Below are 27,553 nucleotides of genomic sequence, written 5' to 3'. Positions count from 1 at the left end.
CCTGGGTCGCTATCCAGCGAAAGCAGATTGGGGGCCAAAAGTCCCCTTGAAAACTTTGTGTACTCGGTCCACACTTACGTGTGGGCTTGCTCATGCCGCGGGTACAAACAGGGCGTAAAACAGGAAGGCGATTGTTGTAGCAAGGTCCTCCTGGTTTCACAACCAAGAAGGAGGACCCAAAAACCGAATGCTGGTTTAGCTTTATTCTTGTTAGTCGGCGTTGTGGCAGCAGGTGCCTCATATCACCACCGCCTCAGAAAAGCTTCAGCCATCTCAATAAAATAATCTTGGCCCTGTATACCTGAAGGAGCGTATCCACCCCCATTGTTCAGCCTGGACACTGAGATCCAGCACGAGGGCCTTCTGGCAGTTACCTCACTGTGAGAAGTGAAGCTACAAGCAATCAGGCAGAGGGCCTTCTTGGTAGTGGCACCCTCCCTATGGAATGCCCTCCCATCAGATGTCAAGGAGATGAGTAACTATATAACCTTTAGAAGACATCTGAAAGCAGCCCTGTTTAGGGAAGCTTTTTAAGGTTTAATGTTCTGTTACATTTTTATATAGTAGGGACCCAGGTGGCGCTGTGGTTAAACCACTGAGCCTAGGGCTTGCTGATCAGAAGGTCGGCGGTTCGAATCCCTGTGACGGGGTGAGCTCCCGTTGCTTGGTCCCAGCTCCTGCCAACCTAGCAGTTCGAAAGCACGTCAAAATGCAAGTAGATAAATAGGAACCGCTACAGCGGGAAGGTAAACGGCGTTTCCATGTGCTGCTCTGGTTTGCCAGAAGCGGCTTTGTCATGCTGGCCACATGACCTGGAAGCTATACGCCGGCTCCCTTGGCCAATAATGCGAGATGAGCGTGCAACCCCAGAGTCGGTCACGACTGGACCTAATGGTCAGGGGTCCCTTTACCTTTACCTTTTACATTTTTATTTAGGTTGGAAGCTGCCCAGAGTGGCTGGGGCAACCCAGTCAGATGGGCGGGGTACTACTGCTACCAGCAATTCAACATTCTGCTGATTTATGGCACAATCCTATGTATTATTTATTACTCATGAGTAAGTCCCATGGTGTTCACTGGGACTTACTCCCAGGAAAGTGTACATAGGATTGCAGCCGTCATCAGGGAAGCATCTTAGAAACATGAATTCTGACTGCTATTCCAATATCGCAGATGAAGTGAGCCTGTGAAAAGATGGCGATGAGTCTAGGGTAGGGTGCGGGAACCTGTGGCTCTGCAGATGTTTGCTGGACTGCAACTCCCATCACCCTGACCCATTTGCCACGGTGGTTGGAGCTAGAACATCTGGAAGCCCCACAGGTTCTCTGCCATTGGTCTAGGGCAGAGAGCTTTCAAAACCTTTCATGTTGGTGACACGCTTTTTAGACACACATCATTTTACAACACAGTAATTCAGTTCTACTAGCAAACTGGAGGTTAAACTAACCCCCTTCCAGTCCTGGGAGGAGCGTGGGGAGCATTTGTGCGACACACCTGTACACTGCAACCAACACACGAATGTGTTGTGACACAGTTTTGAATGCTCTGGTCTAGGGCAAGCCAGTATGCCCACATTTGAAGTCCTGTGGGGCCTTCTTTGGAAGTCAGGCCTACTGAACAATATAGCATTACTTTGCAGCATGAAAAGGACTAAGTAGAGGCTTTTCCAATTCATATTTGAGTTCTAGAAGTAGTTTGTGTTAAAGGAAATGTGAGCACTTAACACACACTCTTTTTTGTATTTATGCAGGATAGAAGTACCACTTCTACATGGGAACTTGGAGAGCCCAGTAAAGAATGGGAAAAGAGCTGATAAAAATAAGAAGTACAGACTGAATGACTTGATACTGTGGTGATATAATGGATTTTAAATTACCCTGGCTGAGAGAATCCTCCTCCTTGAATTACTAGGTGGCAGAAATAATTCTTAAAACTATCTACTTCAAATTTAAAAGCAAGACGCTTCGTCTGTTTCCTGAAAAGATTTGTGTTTTCTTTTTGGGGTGTGGTGGGGAGGAACAATTGCAAATCTGTCATTTATCACAGCAGCTCGCCTGTATTCTCACTTACGGAATCCTATGACTCTACTCCAGCACCTCAAGAGTTTAAACACTGCTTCAACTGCGCTATCTAGAAAATAGAATTAAGTGAAAATACCATTGTCTCCTGTAGTGGCACAAGAGGCGAGTTGACTTAAATGTGCTTTTACTAATAAGTAGTTGGTATCCTTCGGCACGGGGAGATAGAAGGCCTCTGCCTCAAAAACAACACAGCCTTCGAGAATAACTTAAAGCTTAAAAAGGCACTAGGATTTAGATCAAAAACTCCAGGGTTTGGAGGGAGGGTGTTTTGTTAGCAAGATGCTGAATCGTACATAAACCCTTTTCTATTGTAAGAACTTCAGTTTGATGTTGCAGTTAAATGCTAATCCATGCTACAATTTTTCTATATATCCACTTTCTTCCACATTGGTGGAAAAGTGTTCCAGACCAGATTCAGACTTGTTTCAAAGTAGCTGGCACCAAACAAGCCTACAGTATTTATGAATTACGGATCAGGCAGAGAGCAATCTCTGCAGAATTCAAACCCCCAGAAGTACCTAGAAGGTCAGAAACATGGAAGGGTTCCTTATGCCAAGTCAAAGCATTGGCTTATATAGCGCAGTAGAGTTAGCATTGATCTTCAGCCTCCTGCTAACCAGCCTTAACTTGAAACATGAGTGGCAGATATTTTTCACTGCATCAAAGCATTGTTCAGAAGTAGAAGGCTTCTTTTTAGCAATGTTGGTTAACAAAATGCCATTTCAGAGATTTTTTTATTTTTATTTTTGGAGCTGGACTTTGTTCGAATGAAGATTTACAGATACAGACTTGAAATTTACAGATACAGACTTCAGGCCAGAAACACACATCAGTCTTTGTTGGTAAATAATATATAAAATACTAATCCAGAATATCTTGCAGTAAAATATCTCTTTTCTGCTGGGTTTCTCCTAAACATTCAGCATGGCCTTTTATTTGCTGCACCAGCTGTTCAGAGGAGAAGGGATTGACGAAGACCAGGGCATTTAAGGTAGCGGAGATGTGGATTCAGAAACAAGCTTTTTGCATACCCTCTACTGAGATGAGGCATGGCCTCCATGCATTTCAGTGACTATGCTGTAGGGACTATGCTGGCTGACCTGTAAATCTTTAAAGAGATGGCAGGGACTGGTGCCATCTTTAGAAGGCAGTTTCTAATTTCAGGTTTCGTGCAAGAGTGTATCAAGATTTTCTCAATATCGGTGCACAAGAACACTTGGACATTAGAAGGGAAACAGGACCTGGGGGTTAATGCAAAGCAGCGCTGGAACATAAAAGAAAATGAACTTGCTTCTCTACTTGAGGTAACTTACAAACTATACAAGTCTCCTACTTTTCTTCCAAACATAAACTCCAGGCAGGGCCTTGGAATTTGGAAACCAGCCATTTTATACTAGCCTGTTATGAACCCCAACAATATGAAAGGCATTTTCAAAACCGATACCTGTATGTAAATGATGTATTAATAACTACTGGGATCTGGTTTATTTCATGCCTTGATTGTCCCCTCTGTTATAATCTAAGGCAATTCTCTCTGTCCCTCACTGCGCAAGCATTATTCAAAGCTTGGCTATTAAATATTTTTATGATATAAGATGTATGGATTTTAGCTAGTAATGCAAAAATGTTAATAAGAAAGTGGAGAAAAAGACCTAACACATTTTTCGCCCCCAAGAAGCAAGCATCCTGTAGAGTCTACTAGTTAAAATGTAAATGAAACTGTGTCCAGAGAGTTTGAAAGAACTGCAGTATGATAGTAATGTTTCTTCAGTGTCACCTTATTAAGATTGCAGTCCTGGGCACACAGACCTGGGAGTAGACTCTATTGAACTCTGCGGGACTTAAGCGAACTGCAGCTGAAATGCAGTTTGCATTTCAAAATGCACTATTATCAAAGGCTCTTGTGGCAGCTGAAATGCAAACTTTGCTTTTCTGATACCAAGCTAAATGCCATTTCAAAATACTTGATCTAAGATTTAGGCTGCCAGTTTAGAGCTGGGAGTTTAAGACATCCCTGTGCTGCTTTATTCTTTACCTGCAAGCCAGTCCGTTTGTTGTGGCTGATCAAACACACTCACTTTGCAGATTAGGAACCTGAAGTTGTGACTAGAAAAATGAAACCTCATCTGCTTTAGCTTGGAATGTGTTGGTTCTGACTAACAAAGATAAGCTCCCCTTCCCAAACATTCCTTGAGAGTGACTTGCTCAGGGTCCTGCATCTGCACAATTTTGAGGATTTGTGCTAATGATCTAAACCACCCTTTCAACAATGGTGCCCTCTAGATGCTTTGTCCTCCCCAACCTTTGGCTGTGGCCAGTGGAAATAACTGTAGTCCAAAACATCAGGAGGATATCAGGTTAGAGAAGACCCTGGAAAACAATAGTTGCAGGCTTGCCTTATGTTCATCCGTGGATGGAAGGGATTGTTATCAGAGCTGGGAAGTTATAATATTCATGGTATGTGCATTGGTGGATTCCTGCCACAAAAAATGTTAGGTGTGCTAACTACTGGTATTCGTATTTCATTTAAACAGCGTCAGAGAGAAAAAACATTGAACTGAAAATAGGGCCTACAGCTAAGAATGTGTAACACAGTAAGGGAGACAGGGACTTGCACTCATCACCCCCTACCTTTCATGAACACTTAAGGCATTGACTGGAGAAATGTCCTCTTACAACTTAGAAGGATCTGCAGGTGGTTGCCTTCATTTTTGTTCTCCTGGAGAGATGGAAATAAATCTACATCCTTCAACCTGACAGTGCTGCTACGCAGAGTATAATAAGCTGTTCAACAAAATATTATTCCAGATTACTGAACAAGAACCCTCATGTTCCCTTTGTCAGTGGAAAGATTGGCACTCGTTGCTTTATATCTGCCAGGTTAGGAATACAAATTGAACAAAATGGAGAAGTCAGCTTGTCAGCACATTGCAGCTCAGTTATAAAAAGCCACTGAATAAATACACATAGCAGTTGTTTTAAGCCGTCATTTTTATTTCATCAAGAAATCAACTGCTACATCTTCAGATTGCTTCAGTTGTAAAATCTTTATACACTAGTGGACAACATTATTTGCAACTTCTGTAATACAATATAAAAAAACAACAAGCAATTCAACTCGATAGTGACTGTTCCGATCAGTTTGAAAATCCTAGTTCCTATTTGGCTTCCCTACAAATAATAGCTTTGAAAATTCTGCTGCCTATTTTGTTCAGCATTTGTACCTCAATTCTAAATGACGGTAACTATTTAATAGTGTGTTCTGGAGAATGGATATAGGTTAGTTCAGTTGACAGCACCAATCTGTCTCCCTCACTGCACCAAGACAATGCTGTGATTTAAACCATTGGGCATACGAGTCAATTGCCCCATGAGTGCAGGGCGCACATGTGGAAGATCCCAAAAGGGTTCAGAGCTTTGGTCATGCTGGCTCCTACCCACTGCCTATAGCAGAGGGGTGAAACCTGTGGCCTTCCCACTGTGGCTGAACTACAGCTTCCATCAGGCCCAGCAAGCATGGCCAAGGATGATGGGAATTGAAGTTCAGCAACTTCAAGAGCACCGCAGATTCCCCACACCTGCCCTGTAGGACAGGGACATTTGCAAGTACAGTCCAGTTTCACCTCTCCTGTCCCCATCTTGCAAGCACAAGAAAATCAGGATGGATAATTTAACACAAACGAGCCTATGTGAAGTAATGTTTTTAATTCAGAAATTTTACTGTTCCCCAAGACTCAGGGTAATATTAAATCCGAATATAAGCAGGCTTGCCTTGCAGTTGAATCAATACCTCTAGCAGATGCATGAAGCCAAAGGAGGCTTTTCTAGGTAACTCCAGTGATGAACCAATTCAACCATTATTTACATTCTCAAGCACAGGCATTTTGCCTTCACCCAATGAAAGCAAACTACTCTGGGTCTGCCAGTTACTATCCAGGTTTTTAATTAATCATTCATTGACCCTTGTTTGCTACCTTGCTTTTGAGAGGGTGGGGGATGAGCCAAGGCACAGTGAAGCGGAAATGACTAATGCTAGAAAGTCCAGGAGTGGTGACCTTAGGGTTGGGCAAACAAGGCAACCGCCCAGGGCCCCAAAATCTTGGAACAAAATGCTGCCTGCCTCCTTTATAGTCTGTCTCAGTCTGCCTTGTCTTTAACCCAGCAGCATTGCAAACAGGCATTGTGAAACCTGCATCATTGCATTGAAGGCAAGGAGAACAGGGTGCTAGAGCCATATTGGGATCTTCCAAGTGCCAGGTTATATAATGTAGGATTCAGCCCAGTACAAGTGAATCATGCCTTGATAATACATTTTGCTTAAACCTTTTCTTAGAGCCAATTTCAATAGAAAGAAAAAGTACATCATACTAGCCATGGTCTACATAATTGGAAGCAAAGGGAAAGCGCATACACTTTTCCTGGTTTAGAAAACATGAGAAGCTATCCCCAACTTGTGTTCTGAAGCAGTAGGGACTGAACAAAGTCTTTTAAAAGTTTGAATTGGTGCTCTGAACTTTGCTAGAACTAAATAATGGAATATATTTAAAAAACAAACAAAAAAAGGAAACATGTATTTTTCTGAGGTAGTAGTCACAGTGCATCCAAATGTTACTGTAGTTAAAAGCACGTTGCATTTATACAGAGCAATATCCTGGTTGCAGGTAGACCGTGTATGCTAAGCAACGACCGACTACTATATACTGTAGCAAACCCTAACAGCAGTCTGTCCCTACACAAATGGGAATGTTCGTTTAACAGCTAGATAAACTCTGGCTGCAGGTTTCCATATACTAACTTCAGAGTAAGTCCCAATGAATTTGGTGGGGCTTACTTCCAAGTAAATATACAATGCCATCAGGCGGCAAGCGCTTCAAGTAAAAACAAAGGTATTCTGCCATAATCTTTCCTCCTTAAAACCATTATGGGGTGGGATTTCTAGAGTGGAAATGCTACGTGCATAGATCCTACCAAAAAGTGAGTTTGCATCTAGTAAAGCAGCATAACTAAGCAGGATACGCATAGAGCAGCTGACATACATCCTCTGGAATACCCCCCTCTATTACAAAGAAGCTCAACATTATGGTAGGGACAACTCGCTACTGTGAACAACCTATTCTCTACCCTGTAGTCTGCTGGGCACTGCCAGTTCTTTAATGCTGTGCAGTTTTAAAAGGGCAGCCCTTCCCCTTTCACTCTTCAATTACTACATGCCGGTGATTCTTTTAAGTGTGTCCACACATTAGTGTCCCACTGTAGCTTTTGAAAGTTAAAACAAAAGCATGAAGGGCGCTTTCTACTGAAAACCAGGTCTTATGACAGGAGCTGCTCTTTGATTAGTTGTTTCCCTAAAGCCTTCATCTTTTTGATCCCCCCCCCCAAAAAACCGTTCCATCACAAGTTTAATCTGGTTTCTCTGCAAATATTTTATGATCTAAACTAGCCCAGCTCAGTAGATGAAACTTCAATACATTCAGCTAAATAAATTCTATTTTTCGCATGCCATGTTCTACAGCTTCTTTGTAGTGGTTTTTTTTTAAATAGACCAGTGATACCCACCCCTCCCTCATCGAAAAAGCAAGGAACGAAAAACAGTGTCTCTGTACCTAGGACTCGAGGGAAATTTCATGCAGTGCCTCCTTGAAGATGGCATGTCTCAAAATCAGCACAGACTTGTGCAGAATTGAAACCCTGCAGTAGTTCTCAGGCCAAAACAGTGATGAAGTTGGTGCAAACCAAGGAACTAAGTTAAGCTGGTGGAAGAATATTACGACACAATCCAGCCAAAGTTAAGAGTTTTCAAATCCTATTTATTTCAGTGGGAGACAGAAATGTCTACTTCTTCCACTGAAATGGAGACTTGAGCTGCAATCTCAAATGCACTTCCTAGGGACGAAGTCCCACTGAATTAATTAGGACTAAATAGGCCTTAGCTTAACTTTGGTTGGACCATGTCCTTATTTTTATTTGTCTCTTAAGTGCATCTTTTGCTACTAGCACACTCTTAGTTATTGCTCAATAACTGTGAGATAGAACAGAGGAAATACTTTCAGTTTAGTTTTATTATATTATAACATCTGCAACTACAGCTTATTCAGCCAAAAAAATTGTATTCCAAACTCTTTTAAAAATATCTACATTTTTTCTATTTTAAAAAATAAAAGCTACCTAGTATACCAAGACCGCTAACAGCACTTGAAAAAGGGTGCATTACGCATGGATATCCTACTGTAATTTCCGTTGCTGTCCATGTTGTGTATTTCTCCTTCCTCTGCTGCTTTGGTCTTAGGTTTCAAAGAGTTTATTAAAGGCTGCTCCAATTTCTAAAACCATGTCAGAGGCTGTCATAGACCGTCCACACTTTTGAAAGGCTTGGTTGTTGCACTGCCTCGTAAGTGAACATGCTCCAAATGCAGCCACTAGGAAGGGGTTTTGACTAAAAAGGAAACAATAATCTTCATTAAAACTGGAATGTGACTGAATTTTTCAAGAAGCTTCAGAAATCTTAACCCACTCTAGGTATTCAGCGTGGAAAGATATTTCAATTTATTGGGAGAGATTTGCATTTAAGTATACTGCCTTACCTAACAGACAAGAATCTCATATTAATTTTTCTGCTGCCCGAATGTACGTTTTATTGTTTATCTACCCCTTCCTCCCCAGTAGTTTCCCTCCTGCTCCCAGTGTAACTCCAGTGAAGAACTAGGCTGCTGAAAATGCTCAAGTATGACCAGCACCTTACCCATTTGTTTTTTCTGGTCCAGCAAGAAAGGCCCAGTGTGCTAGGACTCCAAGAGAACCTGAGAGGAGATCACCTTGTCCACCACACCTTCTGCTGCTTCCTTCATGACTGCATACAAGCACTACAAAAGGGGAAAATACCAGGCTTAGGCTGGCCCAGCCAGAGGCAGCCCCACTCCTGAACAGAGTTTGAATCTGGCGTAAATTTTAACACCAACTTGCTTTACGCCAGCTTCCTTTATAGGATTTGCTCGCTAATTCATCAAAGTTTTCCAACTGTATTTTAAAGGAGAGAGGCTGGAGATGTAATGAGCAGTACCAAGTGGGCAGGCTTCCTAGGGCTCCCCCCAGAATTAAGAAGTGGCAAGGTTTATCTGTTACATGACTGCAGTGCCATCTATTAGCTGCAAGGGCTAGAACAGAATTTCTGCCATATCCCTGAAGGGCCCGTTATTTGTGCACACATATGAATATTCTAGATTATTATTATTATTATTATTATCATTATTATTATTTGCATTTATTAGTCGCTTAACTTATGGAAATGACTCAAAGCAACTTACAGGCACAATGCACAGTGTATACAGTTGTACCATGGATCTCAAACGCCTTGGCTCCCAAATGATTGAAACCGCAGCTTCTGATTCCAATCGGAAACCACACTTTGGTTTCCTAACATTTTGGAAGTCGAACGGACTTCCAGAACAGATTCTGTTCAACTTCCAAGGTACGACTTTATTTAGTTGTCAAAGCCCAACTCCTGAAGTTTGCCAGTTCTTGGCCTCTTTTTTTGCAACTGACTATGAGGAACTTTGTGCAGAGGGGCTCTAGCCTCATGCTTTGTTAGCGTAAGTGAGGAACAACACAAACTCTCTTTTTAAAAGGACATGCAGAGGGAACCACTGATTTGTTCTGCCATAAGGATTTGTAGGCAACAGCTTACATCAGCTGCATATGAAAGCACCCTGTGTGTTTGCTGCTGCATGTTATGTAATTATCTTCTGTAATTACTCACTAATTTCTGTATAATTCTGCAGGACTAATTACTTAGGAAAAATAAATAAATACACAAAATAATCCCCTTTGTGGCGAGATGAACATTCTTATTAGCATGTAATTTTATCACACATTTGATGTGCCCTACAGCCCCAGTAACTAACATTAACATCTTAAATCATAATGTTTGCTGCCATTGAGTATAATATTCATATTTAATACTGACACTTTTACTATAAATTCATTAGTCAACAATTTTTATCCATCTAATAAAACATTATCCTCCTAATGCTGACAAGCATCTATTCAATATTGAATAGATGCTTGTCAGCATTAGTTTTTGTTTTTCAGGATTATCTATCTATAATAGGACCAAGCAACTGTATTTTTCATTCTGTTTGCTGTGTTTATTCTTCACTTACCTTTTTCTCCATCTGAAATAAGATCACGTTCTCCTTTCTGAACAATTGTCAAATTCCCCAAGGCTTGGCTGAGCCTTAGCAGACATCCATGATGATCATTGCTATCGACAGGGTCCCTAAGCTAAGACAGAGGGCGGTGGGGAATCATACAGAATCAAAATATGTCTTTCAGTGATGTAAAATAATGCATGTTACCATCATTTTATGCACACATTTTATCAGAAAAAATACCCAGCCATTAATTAAGGAATGGGCAACCTGTGGCCTCATTTCTGGTCATCTGTGGTGGCTCCCTGATTGTGGAATGCTCTTTCCAGAAAGGCTCACCTGGCACCATCATTACATGTCTTTAGACGCCAGGCAAAAACATTCCACTTTACACAGGCCTTTGGCTATTAAATAATCTATGGCCTGTGAAAGTGTGTGAGAGAGGATTGTCATTTATTACGGTTATTTTACTACTATAGGCTGTGTCTGTCAGTATGCTTTTTTATTATGTTTTTTATCATTGGTGTTTTGCAATTTGTTTCTAATACTGTAGCAGCAGCATATGCAGGGGTGGGGTGGGGAGAAAGGGAGTGGAAAAGAGGTAATAGAAAATCCACTTTTGGTCAGTAATTGGCCAACATTATCAAGCGGCCCCAGAGACCCCCAGCAAGTGACCTCTCACAGATTACCCTTAAAGGAATAAGACCCTTGCCAGAAAAAAGGTCCTCCACCTCCGCACTAAACAGTTATTACAGGCGGATGCTGTCTCATGCAGTTTTTACTTAAACATAGATATTAGTGTTAAGGCTGCAACCCTGAACATCATAATTAGGGAGTAGGCCCCACCGAACCCAGTGCTGTTCATAGGATTGAGCTATAAATGTAATTTGGTCTTGGATTTAATTTGCTTTCCTTAAGTATCACTGAAAACATAGTATGAACTCACCATAGCTTCATACAGTCTGCTGAACTCCATGGCATTTGGAGTAAGAATCGCTCGAGGGTAACCCTGAATGAGAGATGGCTGCTGGGCAATTAGCCATAAACCATCCTGCATCGGGTAGCAAGAGAGAAACATTTACTGGCAAGAACAACATCATGCAAATAAGCTAATGAAAACATAATACTTACAGCATCAATTATGATAGGAATTCCTTTGATCTTCGATTTTTCTATGATACCCTGTGTTTTTTTAAAAAAAGAGCAGACTTTTAAGAACTGAAAATGAAACCTCTTCCCATTGTTCAATTAACTCTTGCAGTTTCAAAGTAAAAACTCGAAAAACAGCTGTCTACTCCAAATAGTTCTTAGTGGAATACAACCCCATGCTTACAAAATTGTTTCTCTTCCGGGTTACTCTAATTGTGGCTGAAACACAAAACACATACTGCTGGATCTTTAAAACCACCAATGCAGGGAGGGGTGGTCAACCTTTTCCAACCTATAGGCCACATTTGCTGTTAGCCAGACCTCGGAGGGCTGCAGGCCAGCAGAGGATGTGGCCAAAGCTTGCACATGCATAAGCGTTCAGGCGGCAGGGAGGGTTTTTCTCTTTATCACAGTGCTGAGCTGGGAGGAAAGCAACCTCTCCTCTGAGAAATGCAATGAGATGGGGAGATCTCTCCTTGCTTTTCAGAGATCATTCCGAAGAACAGATAAGAGTGGGAGGAATAGCATTCTCTCTGTTCTTCAGAGATCACTGAAGAATGGAGACAATGACTATCCCCCATAGCATTGCTGGGCTGATAGAAGGAACCTCTCCTCATCGTACAACAATGGGAAGAACAGCACTTACCTGGGAAAGGTGCCTCTCGTTCTGGTGCACCACTACTGTTAAGAGGCACGGGAAGTAGCACCCCTTCCTGTTTCCTGAGTGCTAATACCTCTTAGCAATGGTGGTGTACTAGAGAAGTGACTCTGCAAAAGGAAAAGGCACCACCCAATATGCCAGGCGCTAGCAGCACGTGCTAAGTGGCTTGGTGGGCCTGACTGGATGCACAGCCTTGCCACCCCTGCAGTAATGAAGCACTGCCGTTATAGAATATTTGTTTTCTGACCACTGACCTGAGAGGTCAGTCTCTACTGCTACACAGCATTTCAAGCCCTAACCTCCCACAACCATACTTTTCTACCCGGCACAATAACGTAAGGCACAATCTGTTATGTCATGATTTATGTCACCTGTGCACCCTAATCTGGAACCAGATTTCATAGAAACCGCAGTTTGGGATCAGGGCATCAGAAGAACAACAGAGGTGATCACTGGGCCATGTGGTTCGTCTGTGTATAGTATATATACATTAAGGGATTTGGGAAGGTTTACAAACATGTAATTGTTCCTTTTTTTTAAAGTGAGATGGCCAGAAGATATTGATAGTTTACCCAGAAGAAGGAGGCTATAAAGTGGTGCTAATCATATGATGTCATTATTATGGGACTTCTGCACTTTCATTTCAATTTCTCAGTTTTTTATAATGCAGATTGGTCCTACTCAAAAGTACAATCAAGACAGTTCTCTAGATAACAATAAATGCTTCTTCACTTGCTCACCTTTTAGTGTAAGTGGGGGGAAATACTGTGACCTATTTCCATTGGTCACTTTTATCACTGCCAGGACTAGGTAAGCAATAAAACCAGTGCCCTTGTTGCTGAGCTCTATCAAACACCAGCAAGCAAAGGATGGCTTGGATATTATGATCCATCCTGAAACCACATTTACTGATATTTTGTTTTGTTAGAGTGGCTCAACTGTGCCTCTATGTCTATTCCAAAGGGAGGTGGAGCTCTCCCACACACAAAAAATCACAGGAGCATTGCGGATCTTGGTGATTGTTAAGTTATCTGTAAGAGTTTCACATAAAGGCAACTTTCATCAACTTTAGCTGCTAATCCTGCCATTTTATAATTGCCCTCAATTTCCAACATCAAGAATATCAACAACAGCGATGAATTCAAAACAGAAATTTAGTTTCATGAAAAAGGGTACATTAAAGAATCATTACTATGCAAGGTACTGTCTGTCCAATTTACCTTGGCATTCTCAAGCAGTACATCATCTCTACCCAATCCAGGTCCGATAACAACCGAGTGTAGACGTGGGAGCCACTTTTCCACTTCATGAACAGCATCAGGGCTGTCACTAGACAGAGTAGAGCACAGATTGGCATGTTTCCCAAAATCTGATTTCTTGCGTTTGCAAGGAAGTGCATTTTTCAGCTTAAGGGTACTGGGTGCCAGCTCCCCAAGCTGCCTTCTGTAAACAACCACAACCAATTTCTCAAAGTAATTGCTAAACCATTTTCCTCCTGAATAAAAGCAGGCCATACCATACATTTATATAGATAATGTATCATTTCGGCAAAAGTCCCTCGGGGATTTACAGAAATTACAATTTTTCCTTTTCTACAGGAGATGGCATTATGTAAATGTATGTGGGGAACACGGGGAACCTTCCATCTGCCTGGAAAGCTGACAAATGAAAGCAGGAAAGGGAGATGAAATTCCCACATGGCTGGCTGCCATGTTTCCTTTTTGGTTTTAGAAGAAGAAAGGAGGAATTCCCATGGGTAGCATACACTTCCTGTCCCCTCAACTTCCAATCCCTATATGCCATGTGACTTGTTTCATATTTTATTTTCTGGCAATGTCTTGATTTTATTCTGCCCCCCCCCCATCTCAAATTCCTGACCATCTCTTTCAAACAGCAGTTGTAGCAACCAAACTTTTAAGATTTACAGTGGGGTGTAATACCTATCTACACACATAGGCTTGTTTTAGCATATGACATCATTCAACTGGCTGCTGTGGAAGAGTCCCTTCTGCATCTCTACTGGTGCTTTATTGAGGCTTTAATGTGTCACTTAAAAAAGAACTGTAGTTAAGAGACTAAACAAATGGTTTGGAAGCTGCTTGGGTAGATAGCAAAGTTAATGCTGCAGTTGGGACATTCAGCACCACCACTTTTGGAAGGCAGAAGTTGACACTATGTATTTGCAAGTTTGGCGAATACAATTAAAACATCATTAAAATGTTGTCTTGAAGTTTAGAGAAGTATTGGCATCTGGATTGGTTTTAGTTACAGCAGAACAGAAGCTGGCTACTGTGAGTCAAAGCATGGCAAGTGTGGCAGACATGCGGGATTGCCCCATATACCATTTTTTTAAAAAAAAAACATATTTGAAATTCCAGCCATTAAGACAGATCCAGAGACAACGTCCTCTGGACAGGATGTGAGCATCCATCACAGCATGAAATGATTGAGTATAGGATACAAAGGCCCAGGTTCAAAGCCAGTAGGTTCACAAAAGGATGGGTGCCCTTCACCTGATCCTGGGAACCTAGCTCTGAGCTGCTACCCTAATACAACTACTACATGATCCATTAAGTCAAGTGAGAAAAATATAGGAGGAAGTGCAAGAGACAAAAACGGAAAGGATACTTACAGAACAGGATGAACTATCAGCTCTGGGCTGTAAGACTTTATTACAGTTGCTGCGTCTTTGGTACAAAATACATGGGATATGTCTGCACCCTACGAAAGTTAACACATAGTTAGTTATCCATTGATACTAATACAACATCATCATGCAATGGCTAGTCATTAAAACCCAAACAAGCCAGTTCCATGCTTCCTAGCTTTAGTCTGCCCCGTGACATTCTTACTTAGTGACTTACAGAACAAAGTGATTTTTAGGTCCATTTCTCATACTAGTCCTAAATATATATACTTGAGCATGTCTCATGGACATCAATGGAACAAATTTGTTTAGGATCCAATGTAAGTACTCTCGCTACATATAAAAGCCTGTTTCCAACATTCCTTATCTAGATGAAAAGCGCTTTCATATCTCTTTTCTCAAACACTGATAACTTGGCTTTAGCAATACCTTGAACAGTAGAACATTTTGTTGATATGTGCATGGGTAGCTTCCTCCCCACTGGGATTCCGTTGTTGAGATCACAGTAGCGAAATACATTACAGACAAAATTCTATGCTGTGTACGATGGCTAGCTACACTTTATTATTAAGATGACAAATAGTATTTATTAAAGCAGCCTTCTAAGGGCACAATCAGTTACTATCCACATACTCAAGTTGGTCCGATTCCAAAGCATTTTAAGTACACTTGAAGTTCAGAGATACAACCCTCAGAAAGCTATGATTCAACAGCACACACGATAGGCTGTTTTCACTGGGTTTAAGTACCCTTAACTGTTGAATAATGGGACATAGGTGGCACTGTGGTTTAAACCACTGAGCCTCTTGGGCTTGCCAATCAGGTCGGTGGTTCGAATCCCCGTGACAGGGTGAGCTCCCGTTGCTCGGTCCCAGCTCCTGCCAACCTAGCAGTTCGAAAGCACGCCCAAAGTGCAAGTAGATAAATAGGTACTGCTCCGGCGGGAAGGTAAACGGTGTTTCCGTGTGCTGCTCTGGTTTCAGTGTTCCACTGCGCCAGAAGCGGCTTAGTCATGCTGGCCACATGACCTAGAAAAACTGTCTGTGGACAAACGCCGGCTCCCTCAGCCTGTAAAGCGAGATGAGCGCCGCAACCCCAGAGTCATCTGCGACTGGACTTAACTGTCAAGGGTCCTTTGCCTTTTTTTAACTGTTGGATAATTACCAGTGCCTTTGAAATAGGGGTGAGGAACATGTGGACCTCCAGGTGTTGCTGGACTACAACTCCCATCAACCCTGAACTAGCCATGCGATGTTCCTTACCGAACATTTTAATGAAAAGATAAGAGAGCACATACCACTTTGAGAGCTGAAATTGCAGCAAAATATGGTGCCCCTGTATACCTGGCAAAAAAAAAAAATTTTTTTAGGAGGCATCTTTATTTTGCTAACAAGTTTGGTTGCTGAATTGGGATAAAGACAGCTAACTAAAAATTATCATATTTCTCCCCACCTAATTATGCATATATTTTGAAGTCTTAAATATGAGTTATGACACTATCACAACCGAGCACCAGCAGAGAGACTCTTGCCTACTAACAGTTAAGGGCGTTTATGTTCAGTTAATGTAGTACCTGCAAAGTAACAGGTCTCTTCCAAGGCTCATACTTCATAGCTGTGATGAACAGACTTTATTCTATGATAACAACTCTAAGTCAGCCTTTTCACAAATAACCAGACTCTCATTGCAGTTGAGACAAACGTGATTGTACAACTGCTTCTGTGGAACCTGAACATAACCAGGAGGAAACTACTCTGGGAACTGAATATCAGATGCTCAAATTAAGACAGACGTGTACTTTTGTTGTTGTTTGTTTGTTAGCAAGCAGAAGCACTTTTAGATTAGGCATTCTTAAATATAAAATCTAATGTTAAAGTAATAGTTTCTTCTTAGCATTATGAAACATTTGTCATTTTCATGCTGGGTCCTGCATTGCAGGGGGTTGGACTAGATGACTCTCGGGGTTCCTTCCAACTCTACAATTCTGTGAGTCTATGAAAATACACAAACAGGTCTCCAGATTTCAAATCCTTGTGCTATGCTGGGCTGTATTGGGACTGGGAAGCATCTTTGGCACTGAAGTTATGGGAAAATGCTACCACCATACATTCTAGTGTATTACACTCTAGCAGAATATTAGGAATTTATTTTTCAAGGGGGAATGAAGACCCAGAGGCCGTGAGGAAGAGCCTGAGGTTATAACTTCCCTACCCTTAAATCAAGGAGATGCAGGATTTTGTTTATTTTGCATCCAAATTCAGCATCAGAAAAAAGTTTGTTTTTTACTAACCATATTTATCGTTCCAAAGGACGCACTTTTCCCTCCCCAAAAGGAAGGCAAAAGGTCTGTGCGTGTTATGGAGTGAAGGCTCCACCACCACCCGCACGCTCTGCTCGCAAAAGCGGAGTGTGCTGGCGGCGGCTTCGGCGGCGGTGGGGGGGGGGAGAGAGGAAGAGCAGCCCAGGGGGAAGGAGATGTTTGACAGGGAGCAGGGAAGGAGGGGTGGGTGGCAGCCGCCCACCCCTCCTTCCCCGCTCCATGAAGCATCTCTTCCGCTATCCCGCGCCTCCGCCGCATTCAACAAGAAGCGGGGGACAGCGGAGGGATGCTGCTTGTTCTTCCGTGCCAACCCTGTTTGCAAAAACAAGCCTGCTTTCCCGAACAGGGTTGGTGGGGAGCAACCAGCAGCATCTCTTCTGCCCGCCCCCCCCCCCGCCGTTTAGCGAGAAAGCTGGTGTGAAAAGGGGGCGGGGGAGGCAGGGGAAGCCAGACTGGTCCCTCCACCGCCGCTGCCTCCTTCACTCCCCCTCCACCCCCCCCCCCAGCCTTTTAGAGGAGGAAAACCAGGAAAAATTTTTTCCTGGTTTTCCTCCACTAAAAATGAGGTGCGCCCTATGGAGCGAAAAATACGGCCTAAGGGAAAGCAACTTAACTTAGTGGAAGCCGAGATTCCTGGAAAGTTGAATTCTATACCTAACAGCACATTCTGCCCCTTTTCTACGCTCACGGAATTGTACCACACATGCGCACACACAAACGAATTCATTTCCTTAACAGTCAGCCCAAATAACACTTATCGTTAAAGCCAAACATCTGCACAATGATGGGATCTCAAAAGGAATGTCAATTATGGCTGAAGATGCAGTTAAGAGCTAAACTCTCAAGGTCAAATGGTACACCTTTCTTCTTTCCCTAGGAGCTATGGTCACATGACATATGTACACATTTGGCCTCAAAGTTAAAAAAAGAAAGGATTAAAATGACTATTAAGACATCTTTGGGTGTTCGATTTAAATGTGCAAGAAAGAATGTGGGAATGTGAGAAATGCTCTAGACAACCAGGCAGGAAACCATGCCTAATAAAAGTAAGAAAATGATTAAAATATATTTTTTGCAAGTTGGTAAAATGCCAAATGGAACTTTTTAAAAAAGGCATGCTCAAGGAGGGCTAGTAAAATGTGTTGCAATCAAGTAATACTTGAAAACTTGCTTGCAAGGATGTTATGCATTTTCTTTTAACTTACTCTTGGCATCCTCCAATAATTCCTATTCGTCCATCTTGGCCTTTATGCTTTTTGGCAGTTAGAGGAGGAATAACATTCCGCACCAGTTGAAATATATTCTCCATTTCCTTTACAGAATGTGTTTTGTGCACTGAGAAAGATCTTTCTATAACTGAAAAAGAAATAAAGACATTTAAATAATTACTTTAAATCCAAACTTTTCACAGCATTCACTGATAACATGACTATTTCCAAGAAATTAGAGTATTAAATATTCTTGTTTGCATCTTCAATTAACCAGACCTATTCAAATAATAACACTTCCATGTTCCTCAACAAGGGAGAAGGAACACACCAAAGAGCCCTCCCCGCTAGCCTTCACATGATGAACAAAATCACAATCTACACCTCTGTGAAATCTGGGTTCCAGGTCTACTTTATAGGTAGAGCTGTGCACACAAAGGCTCAATTGATACAACTGGCTACATTGTTTGCGTAATGTTGCATGGCAGGGGCAAACCAGCATGCCTGGTGAAGATATCTGATCAGAAAACTATAAGAACAGTATTAGCGCCAACTTGGGTTTTTGCATCTGTGTCGCACTGCACACCCAAAGTAACCATGGTATCAAACCATCATACAGATGCTTATCTCTCTTGTGTGGCCAACTGGCAATGTCAAAGGGACAATGTGTGTGTGCATGAGGGGTAGGAATACAAGTGAGAGGAAGGTGGTGGTGCCTGAGCTCCAACCCTACTGACGTTCATGTGATGATCTCCAAGATTTCCCAATCATCCAGTTTTATTTGTTGCAAGCCAACTTTCATATAAGGATGTAATTAACTCCTACACCTGGAAGAACAGCACTGAGCAAGAAAAACTTGTGCTGGCAAGAATTATGAACTTGGGCCTAAGCCACTTATATCTCAAATTGCAAATTAGAAAAAAGACTAAAATGGTCTTAGTTAACACTCACATTTTTTGTAACAAAAAGCACATAATTAATAGATACCGAGTCAATGATTACGAGTTAAATAAAATGCTGGTCTGAAAAGACCCAAAATTAATTCAAAATAAGCAACAAAATATCCTTCCATGTTTCTGCAGCTTAAAAAAACCCTACCGTACTTTGACAATTACGCTTCCAATTGACAATCGCATCACATAATTAGTAACTACCAATCAGACTGCTGCTCTTCATTTGAACAGAGATATCGGATTTTTATCTCATTATACATGATAAGCGATCTTCAGCCATCTCAACCCTTGCTTTTTCATGCAAAACCATTTGCAGTCGTTTGCGGTCATCAACAGCTATCAGTCAGTCAATCACCCATTTCCACCACCCTTCTGAGTGATCCCCCCTCCCCATCCCCACCCCTCCCCACCCCTTCTCTACATAAGTGCCTGGAAACTTCCATTTCACTGTATCTGAAGAAGTGTGCATGCACACGAAAGCTCATACCAAAATAAAAACTTAGTTGGTCTTTAAGGTGCTACTGAAGGAATTTTTTTATTTTACTTCGATCCAGACCAACACGGCTACCTACCTGTAACCTGCTCTTCATTAGTGTTTCTGCTGAAGTGATGCCTACTTTTTAAACTGCCAGTTCAAATTATGCTTAGTTATCACAGTCAGAGAAATCTAACAAAGAGCTCAAAGTATCCAAGTATCCACAGGGCGAAAAACCTATCTGAAAAAGTCAGCATCAAACAAGAAAACTCCCAGTGGTTGCAAAATCTCTTCATTCTCAATATAACCCCTTCCACAATCAAACTTACTTTTTTCCAGTAAACATTAAGTCCTTTCAGGTCAATATTCTGATCTCATCCTTTACAATGGAAACAGTTCTTTAATTAATGCGCTCCGCTTCCACTGATGTTATTTACACAACATGTTGACACATCTGTAACATATCTCGAACTGCATTAGAGACCCCAGCATGGATCATTCTAGGTGTAACTGTTTTATTTTGGTCGTAAATCCAAACAAGGAAGTCTGTAGTCACGGTAAACAGTTGCAGAGAATAGAGAACCATGCTGAATGCTAAAACCCCTCCTCCTTTCCTTTGGGACTTCTATCAATGGCAGAAACTCCCCACATATATTTATACATTTCTGCACTATCACAAGAACGAAAAGCTTGCTCACTTAAAACAGCAATAGTGTATCCTACGATATTCAGACCAAAGTACAAATCATGACAAAATTTAAAAAATCCATACTTGTAGACAGAAGGGTGAGAGCCACCGAAGGAATATGAGCACAGAGAAAGAAATGGAACAGCTGCATTGCTGCTACTGCCTTCGCAGTACAATTTATGTACTGTGTCCTCTCTCTCTCTCTCTCCTCTCTCTCTCTCTCTCTCTTTCTCTCTCTCTCTCTCACACACACACACACACACACACTCACACACACACTTTTCTAAAGATTTATAACTTTTCTAGCAGTTTTCCTTGTGTTTTTTAAATGGCATATTCTTAGACAATTGGATAAAACGTCCAGAATTCACAAAATAGGTTATATAAAGTGATAGTGAAAGCAGATTAATGTCAACTATTGAAAGCCTGAAAGGAAACTCCAGTTTACCCAGAATATGATTAAGGGTGAGCGAACACTATCACTTAAAATAGATCAGTTACCTATTAACACCCTGTTATGCTCATGAAGGGGGTTAAACATTGGAGTATAATTTTATTCAGAAGTAGTATTGTAGAGGCAAAGATCTCCTCCAAATTACCTACACGATCCTACGCATGCCTACTTGGAAGTAAGTCTCCATGCATCAAAGGGGTCCTAAGCCACTAGCGATTGAGGTCCCAGAATACAACAACATGATTTTGTGAATAGAACCTACATTTAAACACAAGTTGGTACCTAACAAATACATAGTTCTCCTGCATCTTGGCTACCTCTAGTCCTGAAGAACACCAAAACAATCTGCAAGTAGGTAGCATTAGAAGACTCACTGCAACCAGTTTTCAAACTGTGTTCCTTGTGAATACCAAGATGACAAGAAAATATAGCATGCACTATTACTCATCTTTCAATGTGAAGTTGGATGGGAGTATTAAACATATTTAAACCAAGGGCCTATCTGGTTCCTGATCTGTGGTATGCACTCCAGTTGAGCTTCTGATAATGTGCTTGTAAAGCATTTTGGAGTGACCCTTCTGACTTGGGTAAAAAGTTGAAAGCCAATCTCCTCATTTTTTGGACGTTTCCTCTTTCAAAGTCAAACGTGCCCATGTTGCATTTTTAAGGCAACAGCTATACTGACATTTGAACTCACTTGCCTTGCAAATTAAAACTAAGGCTACCCTAATACTATAGAAATGAGGTAGGAAAATCTATTGCAGAAGACAGCCTTAGGACCATCTTTCAGTTGTGGTGAAGTTATTACTAATGAAAATATTTTGCTGACCAGGATGCGATTTTACGCTGATTGCCAGCCCAGAAGTAGAATATACAAAACTAATTCTATTCCCTAGTAAGATGGAAGTAGACTTGGATACAAAAAATATAAAAACTGCTCTAAAACCAGCCACCTTCTAAAAGTATCTACTATAAGTACTTATATGCTTTTAGACCATCCCTGGCAATTACCGATGCTGTTTCAAGTGCAAAAACTATTACTTCCAGAATTTCTATGAAACACTAAAGATCAAACAATATGAATTTTATTTCAAAGATGAACAAAATTCCCTTTTTAATCCACTAAATTCACAACTGGTTGCTCTACATTTTTAAAAAGAGCTATGTAAACTACATCAATGATCATGATCTGTTCCATTAACAACTCTGCAAAAGAGCACAACATTAAATGAACACCATTATCTATGTAGACTTTTATCAACCAAGCCCAGTGTTTTGATTCATTTTTCACATATACCCATGAACCACCACCCCACCCCCCGGGGACCATTTCACTGACTTTAGAAAATGTACACAAAAATCTTAGCTACTGGGTCCAAACATCATTTATACAATAGAATGTAGTACCTATGGGTGGCGAAAGTGACGTGGACATAGAATTAAAGTTAAAATTATCTCCGTATGATTGGTGATTTGATCTCTGTGAAGGATTGCTAGGTATATACTGGGACCTTTGTGAAACTGTGGAAGAAATCCCTGCTAACATCTGTCCCAACATCTGCAACATCTGGAGCTCTCTGGCGTGTTCAGCTTCACGCCGTTTGTCTTCGATTTTAAGCCTCTGCTCTTCATATTTGTAAAATTTCTCTTCGGTATCCATACTTTGTTGCAGAAACTTCTCCATCATTTTGTCCAGTGTTAAGTTTGCATGGCGTTTTTTTGATCTTTTAGCCTGAGATAATAAGGGTGGTGCATTGGTGTGAGCATTAATTTGTTTAAAACCTAAAACAAAAGTAGACAAGTTAGTCATATTTTGACCAAACTTAAGAGAAAATTAAATTGTGAAGACCATCACTTTAAGTTACACAAATATTTCCAGTAATCAGGTAGTTTTCATATTGACATAATTTATATGTTTCTATAACATTTATTTATGTTCGTATGGAACTTGAACAACCAAAATTTTAAAACAAGTATTTGTGTATTGGAGATAATTGCTCATTTCAACTTTTTACAGTACAAGCCTATGCTATGCATGTTTACTTGGAAGACCCATTATATTCTATGGAATTTACTTCCAGATTAAGTGTGCACAGGACTGCAGCCTTAATGCCCTGCTTCCAGATCTGCATTACAAAAGGTCACAATTGTAAACCTCTCTCCTTTGATGTTATTTATGTGTAAAAGGTTTGTTTCAAGTGGGACTCTATTAGCTTAAGGACACCAACTTGATGCCAGATTTGTATGGATATGCAGATTTATGCATGTGTATTAGCCTTGCCCAATTCAAATAAAACTCAACAGTGAAAAAAGACAAAGGCACAGATTCCAGTTTTTCTGCCTTAGAATTGTTTTCTAAAAATAATACACACACCTACATGTGAAGGAAGTACAGACCTCTCTCTCTATATGGTATCGCTTCAATTTGTTTGTGGAAATTTAAATTTAGTCCAATCTGTGTATGTGAACAATAAATATGAATGTGGAGGGCTTTTGTTTTTAACCCAGATGAAAAGTTGTATATTTACAAGAGAATACTATAGAATATATTGTCAAACAAAGATGCATGGTGGCCTTTAGGCTTGCCAGCCTAACAATCCTCCTGCTTTATAAGCATCATCATGCAAAAGAATTTCAAGTTTGGGGCACTGTACACCTGATTTACACTGCATGCAGTATTCTTGCATTTGATTAGGTGTATGAGCTCGCCATTTGTGTTTAAATAAGAGATATGACCATATGTAAATGACCATAGATTCTCCACAATCGCAGAAGGGAAGAGGGGATGGACAATGATAGCTAAGGACTGGTGTGTTTGGCCCAAGTTGGTGCTTTTAAACTAAAAAAAAGAGGATGCAAAGGTGATAATTGCAGCGCTGTTGAGATGGCAGACACTTTACTGGGTTTGGGGCCCCAGAAGGTGCCCACCCTCACAACAGTGGAATGTGGGATGGTGTAGTGCCTTCAGAACTTTGGACCATCGCTATACACAAAAAGGAAGCCTTGATCTGCCACTGTATTTTTGTCTATTGGATATGCCTTTTATGTAGGTGGTATATCCAAGACAAAGAAGCTCCCTGGTTATATTTTATGGCGCACTCCTAATACGGAGTATCAGGAATTCATTTTAAAACAGAAGTCACCTGACAATACCAAAGGAAGGACCATTTAGGCAACGGGCAGTGCCACAGCTATGGGTTTTCTGTTTTGTTTTTTGCCACTGGGTTAAGTCTCCCAGTCCCCCCCCCCTGTGTGTATAAACACAAATGCCTGGGCTCTTTTCTTCTTTTGCCAAACTGGATCTTTGACCAGGGTGAAACAAAGCCTACTTTCACCCGTCAAATGGAAAGGTTAGGCGGAGAAATCTCCAGAGTTGTTTGGGTGTGTGATTGAAAGTGGGGAGCGGGGCATCGCCCTCCGTTTTAGACAAGAGCAGGGTAAATTAAATATACAGCGCTGCTCTTCCTCTCAGGGTGAAGTCATAATGAGAACACCAGCTTTCCCCCAACTCCTTTGGAGAGATAAATCTGCACAGACTGGGGAGGAACAGGGCAATAAAAAGAGGGCGTGTGTGTTGTGCGCCTGTGAGGGGATGCGATTGTCCTATGGATAACACCCCTCTCCCAAAGCAACATTGTTCAGAAAAGCAGGTCGGGATAACGGGGCTGTTTCTTTGTGGCAGGTGCCATAAGGGGGAACAGAGAGACAGGCACTTTTGCTGTGCCGCCCTCGACTTTCTTTCCTTTCTCTCCACTCACCTTCTGCCGGCGGTAGCGGGATGGCGAAGGGCGGGCACTCCACTTTGATGGCGTGCTCGGCGTAGGAGGAGCACTCCCCGGACTCCTCGTGGTCGTGGAAGTTGTCCCTCGGGGGGGACTCCAGCAGCTCGCCGCCTTCCTCGTCCAGCTCGTCCTCGTCTTCCTCCTCCGCATCCACCTCGCGAAGCAAAGCCCCGCCGGGCCTGGCGGAAGGGGGCGCGGCGGAGGCGGCGGCGGCGAGGATGGCGGAGGCGGCCAGGGCGCCGGGGTGCTGCTGCTGCAGATGGTGCTGCTGCCTCCGCCGGCACCCGGGGTCCCCCCCGGCCGCGGGGCTGAGAGGCCTGTCGTCGAGGCCTGCCGCCCCGGCCCTCCCGCTGAGGATGCGGTCCATCTCGTCGTAGTACTTGCAGATCTTCCTGGCGTGCCCGTTCTTCTTGAGCCCCTCCCGGGCCTGGTAGTACTGGCGCTTGAGGCCCTTGATGCGGATGCGGCACTGCTCCGGGGTGCGCTCGAAGCCCAGCTCGGCCAGGCGGCAAGCCACGTCCCGGTACACATGGCTGTTGCGAAAGTTGCCGTCCAGGGCGCTCTGCACGTCCGCTTCCCCCCAGATCTCCAGCAGAGCCCGAGTCTCCAGGTCCGACCACAGGAAGCCGCGCGTATTTGTGATCATCCTGGCGGAGGCGGCCCGCCCACCCGGGCGGCCGCGATGGCCGCGCTCGGACGGGAAGGGGCGATCAATGGCAGGCAGGCGGGGGCCAGCCGCCCGCCCGCCTCGCCGCAGCCCCTCCTCCCGCAGCTCCCCCCCTCAGCGTCCCCGGCAAGGCGGCAGTTGCGGCGGCCGAGATCCCATCCCTTCTCTCGCCGGCCGCGCCTCACGCGCCCCGCTCTCCGCTTCTAGCCCACCAACCGAAACTTTCCACACGCAACGAACGGGGCCGCCTCCGCCGGCCTGACGGGCCTGGCCTTCCTCAGCCTCGTCTGCGGCTGTCGCTCCCTCGCCTCAGGCGGCGGGAGCTCGGTGGTGGTGGCGGCGGCGGAGGGGGCTGCGCTTCGAGGCCCATCGCCTTGCGGAGGCCGGAGACCACGGGGCTCGGAGAAGAAGCGGCGGCTGCCGAGAAGAAGGCGGGCGCCGAGGCTGAGCAGCACCGGCGCGGCCTCTTTCCCCTCTCCGCTCGCTCCCCGGCGGGCCCAAGCCGGCCCGGCGTCAGCAGCGCGCATTGCGCTCCAGCTGCCCCCTCCCCTTCGTGTGCGCGCACACTCACATCCACACACACACACGGCAGTCGCCAGTCACACACAAAGCAGCGAGGGTGTCTGTCGCACAACTTCAGTGGTGGTGGGAAGAGCGGGGCAGGAAGGCGAGAACAATAGGCAACGGTCTCCTCCCGAGGAAAAGGCGTCGCGTACCTTACCCCCCCCCTTTCTCCCAAAAAACAATGAACAATGGTGCATTCAAACAAAAAACGCATGGTGGAGACGAAGGGGTTTCAGGCAGGAATGCGAAGGAGGGACCTCTCCACGCGTCCGAAGAGATATGGGAAACGGGTTGGAGGGAGCACGCTCACGCCAGCACGAACATTGCTAGACGGCCTCCCCACCTCCCCACCCCCAGTTCCCCAAAAGCGCAGACAGGGATAGACTCCAATCAAGCAGTGGAAAAGAAAAGCGCCTTTCGTTTGCTTTGCTTGACAGCTTGCTGTCGTTTTCGACGAACACTACCACGAATCAGAAGCAACGGGCAGTTTTATCCGCCCGTGCTCCCCACCAGTACCTTTCCTAAAGCGAACGTGAGAATCAGCTGGCACAAGAGGTGCTACTCGTACTTTTTCCCTCCTCCCCACGGTGAAACCACAACAAAGACACGCATATATTTTTTGTACGGGCGTTTTCGTTGGATGTTACGTCGCAAGAAATGCCGCCGCCGCTATATAACTTTTTAAATACTGGGTTAGCGCCAAGAATGTACGACGAGAATACAGAAATTATGGCCCTCTTTATTATGTTGAAAACGCTAAACCGCCATATTTAAAAAAGCAAGAAAGATAAGCAATTTTAGCTCTCGCCTGGAGGATTTTCTCACCATACAAACTACTATGAACTACTGTACTTCGTAATTTGCTGTCTGCAGCGTTGTGATGACTTGCACCAGTGAAATGGGTCATCACAGGTGTAACCGGACAGATTGCTTTCACATCACCTCCTGATGGATTAAGCTACCTACCAATAAATCGTGTAGAGAAGTGAAGAGATGTCCACACATCGTATAATCAGCCCTTTTTGTCAACTGTTCGGAGGCGAGTCACCCTTCACAAAATCTAGACTGGTCGATTTTGTATTCTGTGGTCCAGGGCTTCAGTCTGCGGACATTACATTCTGACCTGATGCGTTTCTTTAAATTATCGGTGACTATAGAGAGATGACTGCAATAGGGTTTAAAAATATAATATGCACACACATACGTTTAGACTCAGGCCCTAAACCACATCTTGCTTATATATTCCGGTATGTCATGCATCCAAACTCATCTGTTTATCTTCCCACTATCTCAGCTGTGGCAATTATATTTTTAAGCAGGCGAGGCAAGCTGCAAGCAGACAATAACTTAACAGAGTCCATTTAAAAATGCTTTTTTAAAAAAACCCAGCAAAAAAGTCTTTCTTTATATCAGGCCTGTGGCTAACTGCAAAGAATCACATCTGGTGCGGTGAGCCACGCTACCCACGAAAGGCTATTTTGGGTACCTTTTCCATACTGCAGCCAGACCACCGCTGCTGCTGAGATCAGTACTGCGATCACACAGGTGTCCCTTCCCCAAATCATCCCTGAGAAAGGATTTACACCAGCTCAACGCGGGGCCCTGCCTCGCCCGAGCGGCTTGGACTCTGCTCTCCCGCCGCTTACCTAGCCGCCAAGCGGGGCTCGAACCAGCTCCTGCCAAGCACGCGCGCAAGCGGCACACAAGATGCATCCGAGCTGCTTCCGGGTCCGACCCGCAGCGAGTGGGACGCTTAGGCC

At 43.3% G+C, this 27,553-nt stretch overlaps 2 protein-coding genes across 7 annotated transcripts in view; one reads left to right on the top strand and one right to left on the bottom strand.

Moving 5' to 3' along the window:
- The window catches only part of CARS2 (cysteinyl-tRNA synthetase 2, mitochondrial), a 33,290-nt gene extending 25,122 nt beyond the window's left edge, over nucleotides 1-8,168 (top strand). For both annotated transcript variants that reach the window (XM_035114489.2, XM_035114490.2), the window contains exon 15: nucleotides 1,751-8,168. In XM_035114489.2, coding sequence (XP_034970380.2) covers nucleotides 1,751-1,813 — 63 coding nt within the window. In that variant the 3' untranslated portion in view covers nucleotides 1,814-8,168. The remainder of the gene's footprint in view (nucleotides 1-1,750) is intronic.
- NAXD (NAD(P)HX dehydratase) lies at nucleotides 8,123-27,553 on the bottom strand. Of its 5 annotated transcripts, none has more exons than XM_035114487.1 (11): nucleotides 27,440-27,535; nucleotides 26,760-26,958; nucleotides 18,208-18,358; nucleotides 15,980-16,025; nucleotides 14,668-14,756; nucleotides 13,256-13,364; nucleotides 11,357-11,407; nucleotides 11,172-11,276; nucleotides 10,238-10,358; nucleotides 8,821-8,941; nucleotides 8,123-8,514 (listed from the first exon to the last, which is right to left on the bottom strand). In XM_035114487.1, exons 3-11 carry the CDS (start codon nucleotides 18,309-18,311, stop codon nucleotides 8,364-8,366), a joined length of 897 nt encoding a protein of 298 aa, XP_034970378.1. In that variant the 5' UTR covers nucleotides 18,312-18,358; nucleotides 26,760-26,958; nucleotides 27,440-27,535; the 3' UTR covers nucleotides 8,123-8,363. The 5 variants fall into 5 exon arrangements, with proteins under 5 accessions (XP_034970378.1, XP_034970372.2, XP_034970375.1 ...); XM_035114481.2 differs by lacking the exons at nucleotides 26,760-26,958; nucleotides 27,440-27,535 and adding exons at nucleotides 22,188-22,562; nucleotides 24,539-26,749; XM_035114484.2 differs by lacking the exon at nucleotides 26,760-26,958 and having other exon boundaries at nucleotides 27,440-27,553.

The sequence above is a fragment of the Zootoca vivipara genome, chromosome 4, assembly GCF_963506605.1.
Source record: "Zootoca vivipara chromosome 4, rZooViv1.1, whole genome shotgun sequence".
NCBI classification, from domain to species: domain Eukaryota; kingdom Metazoa; phylum Chordata; class Lepidosauria; order Squamata; family Lacertidae; genus Zootoca; species Zootoca vivipara.
Note: the sequence above shows the minus strand (reverse complement) of the source record. Positions and strands in the feature narration are given on the sequence as shown.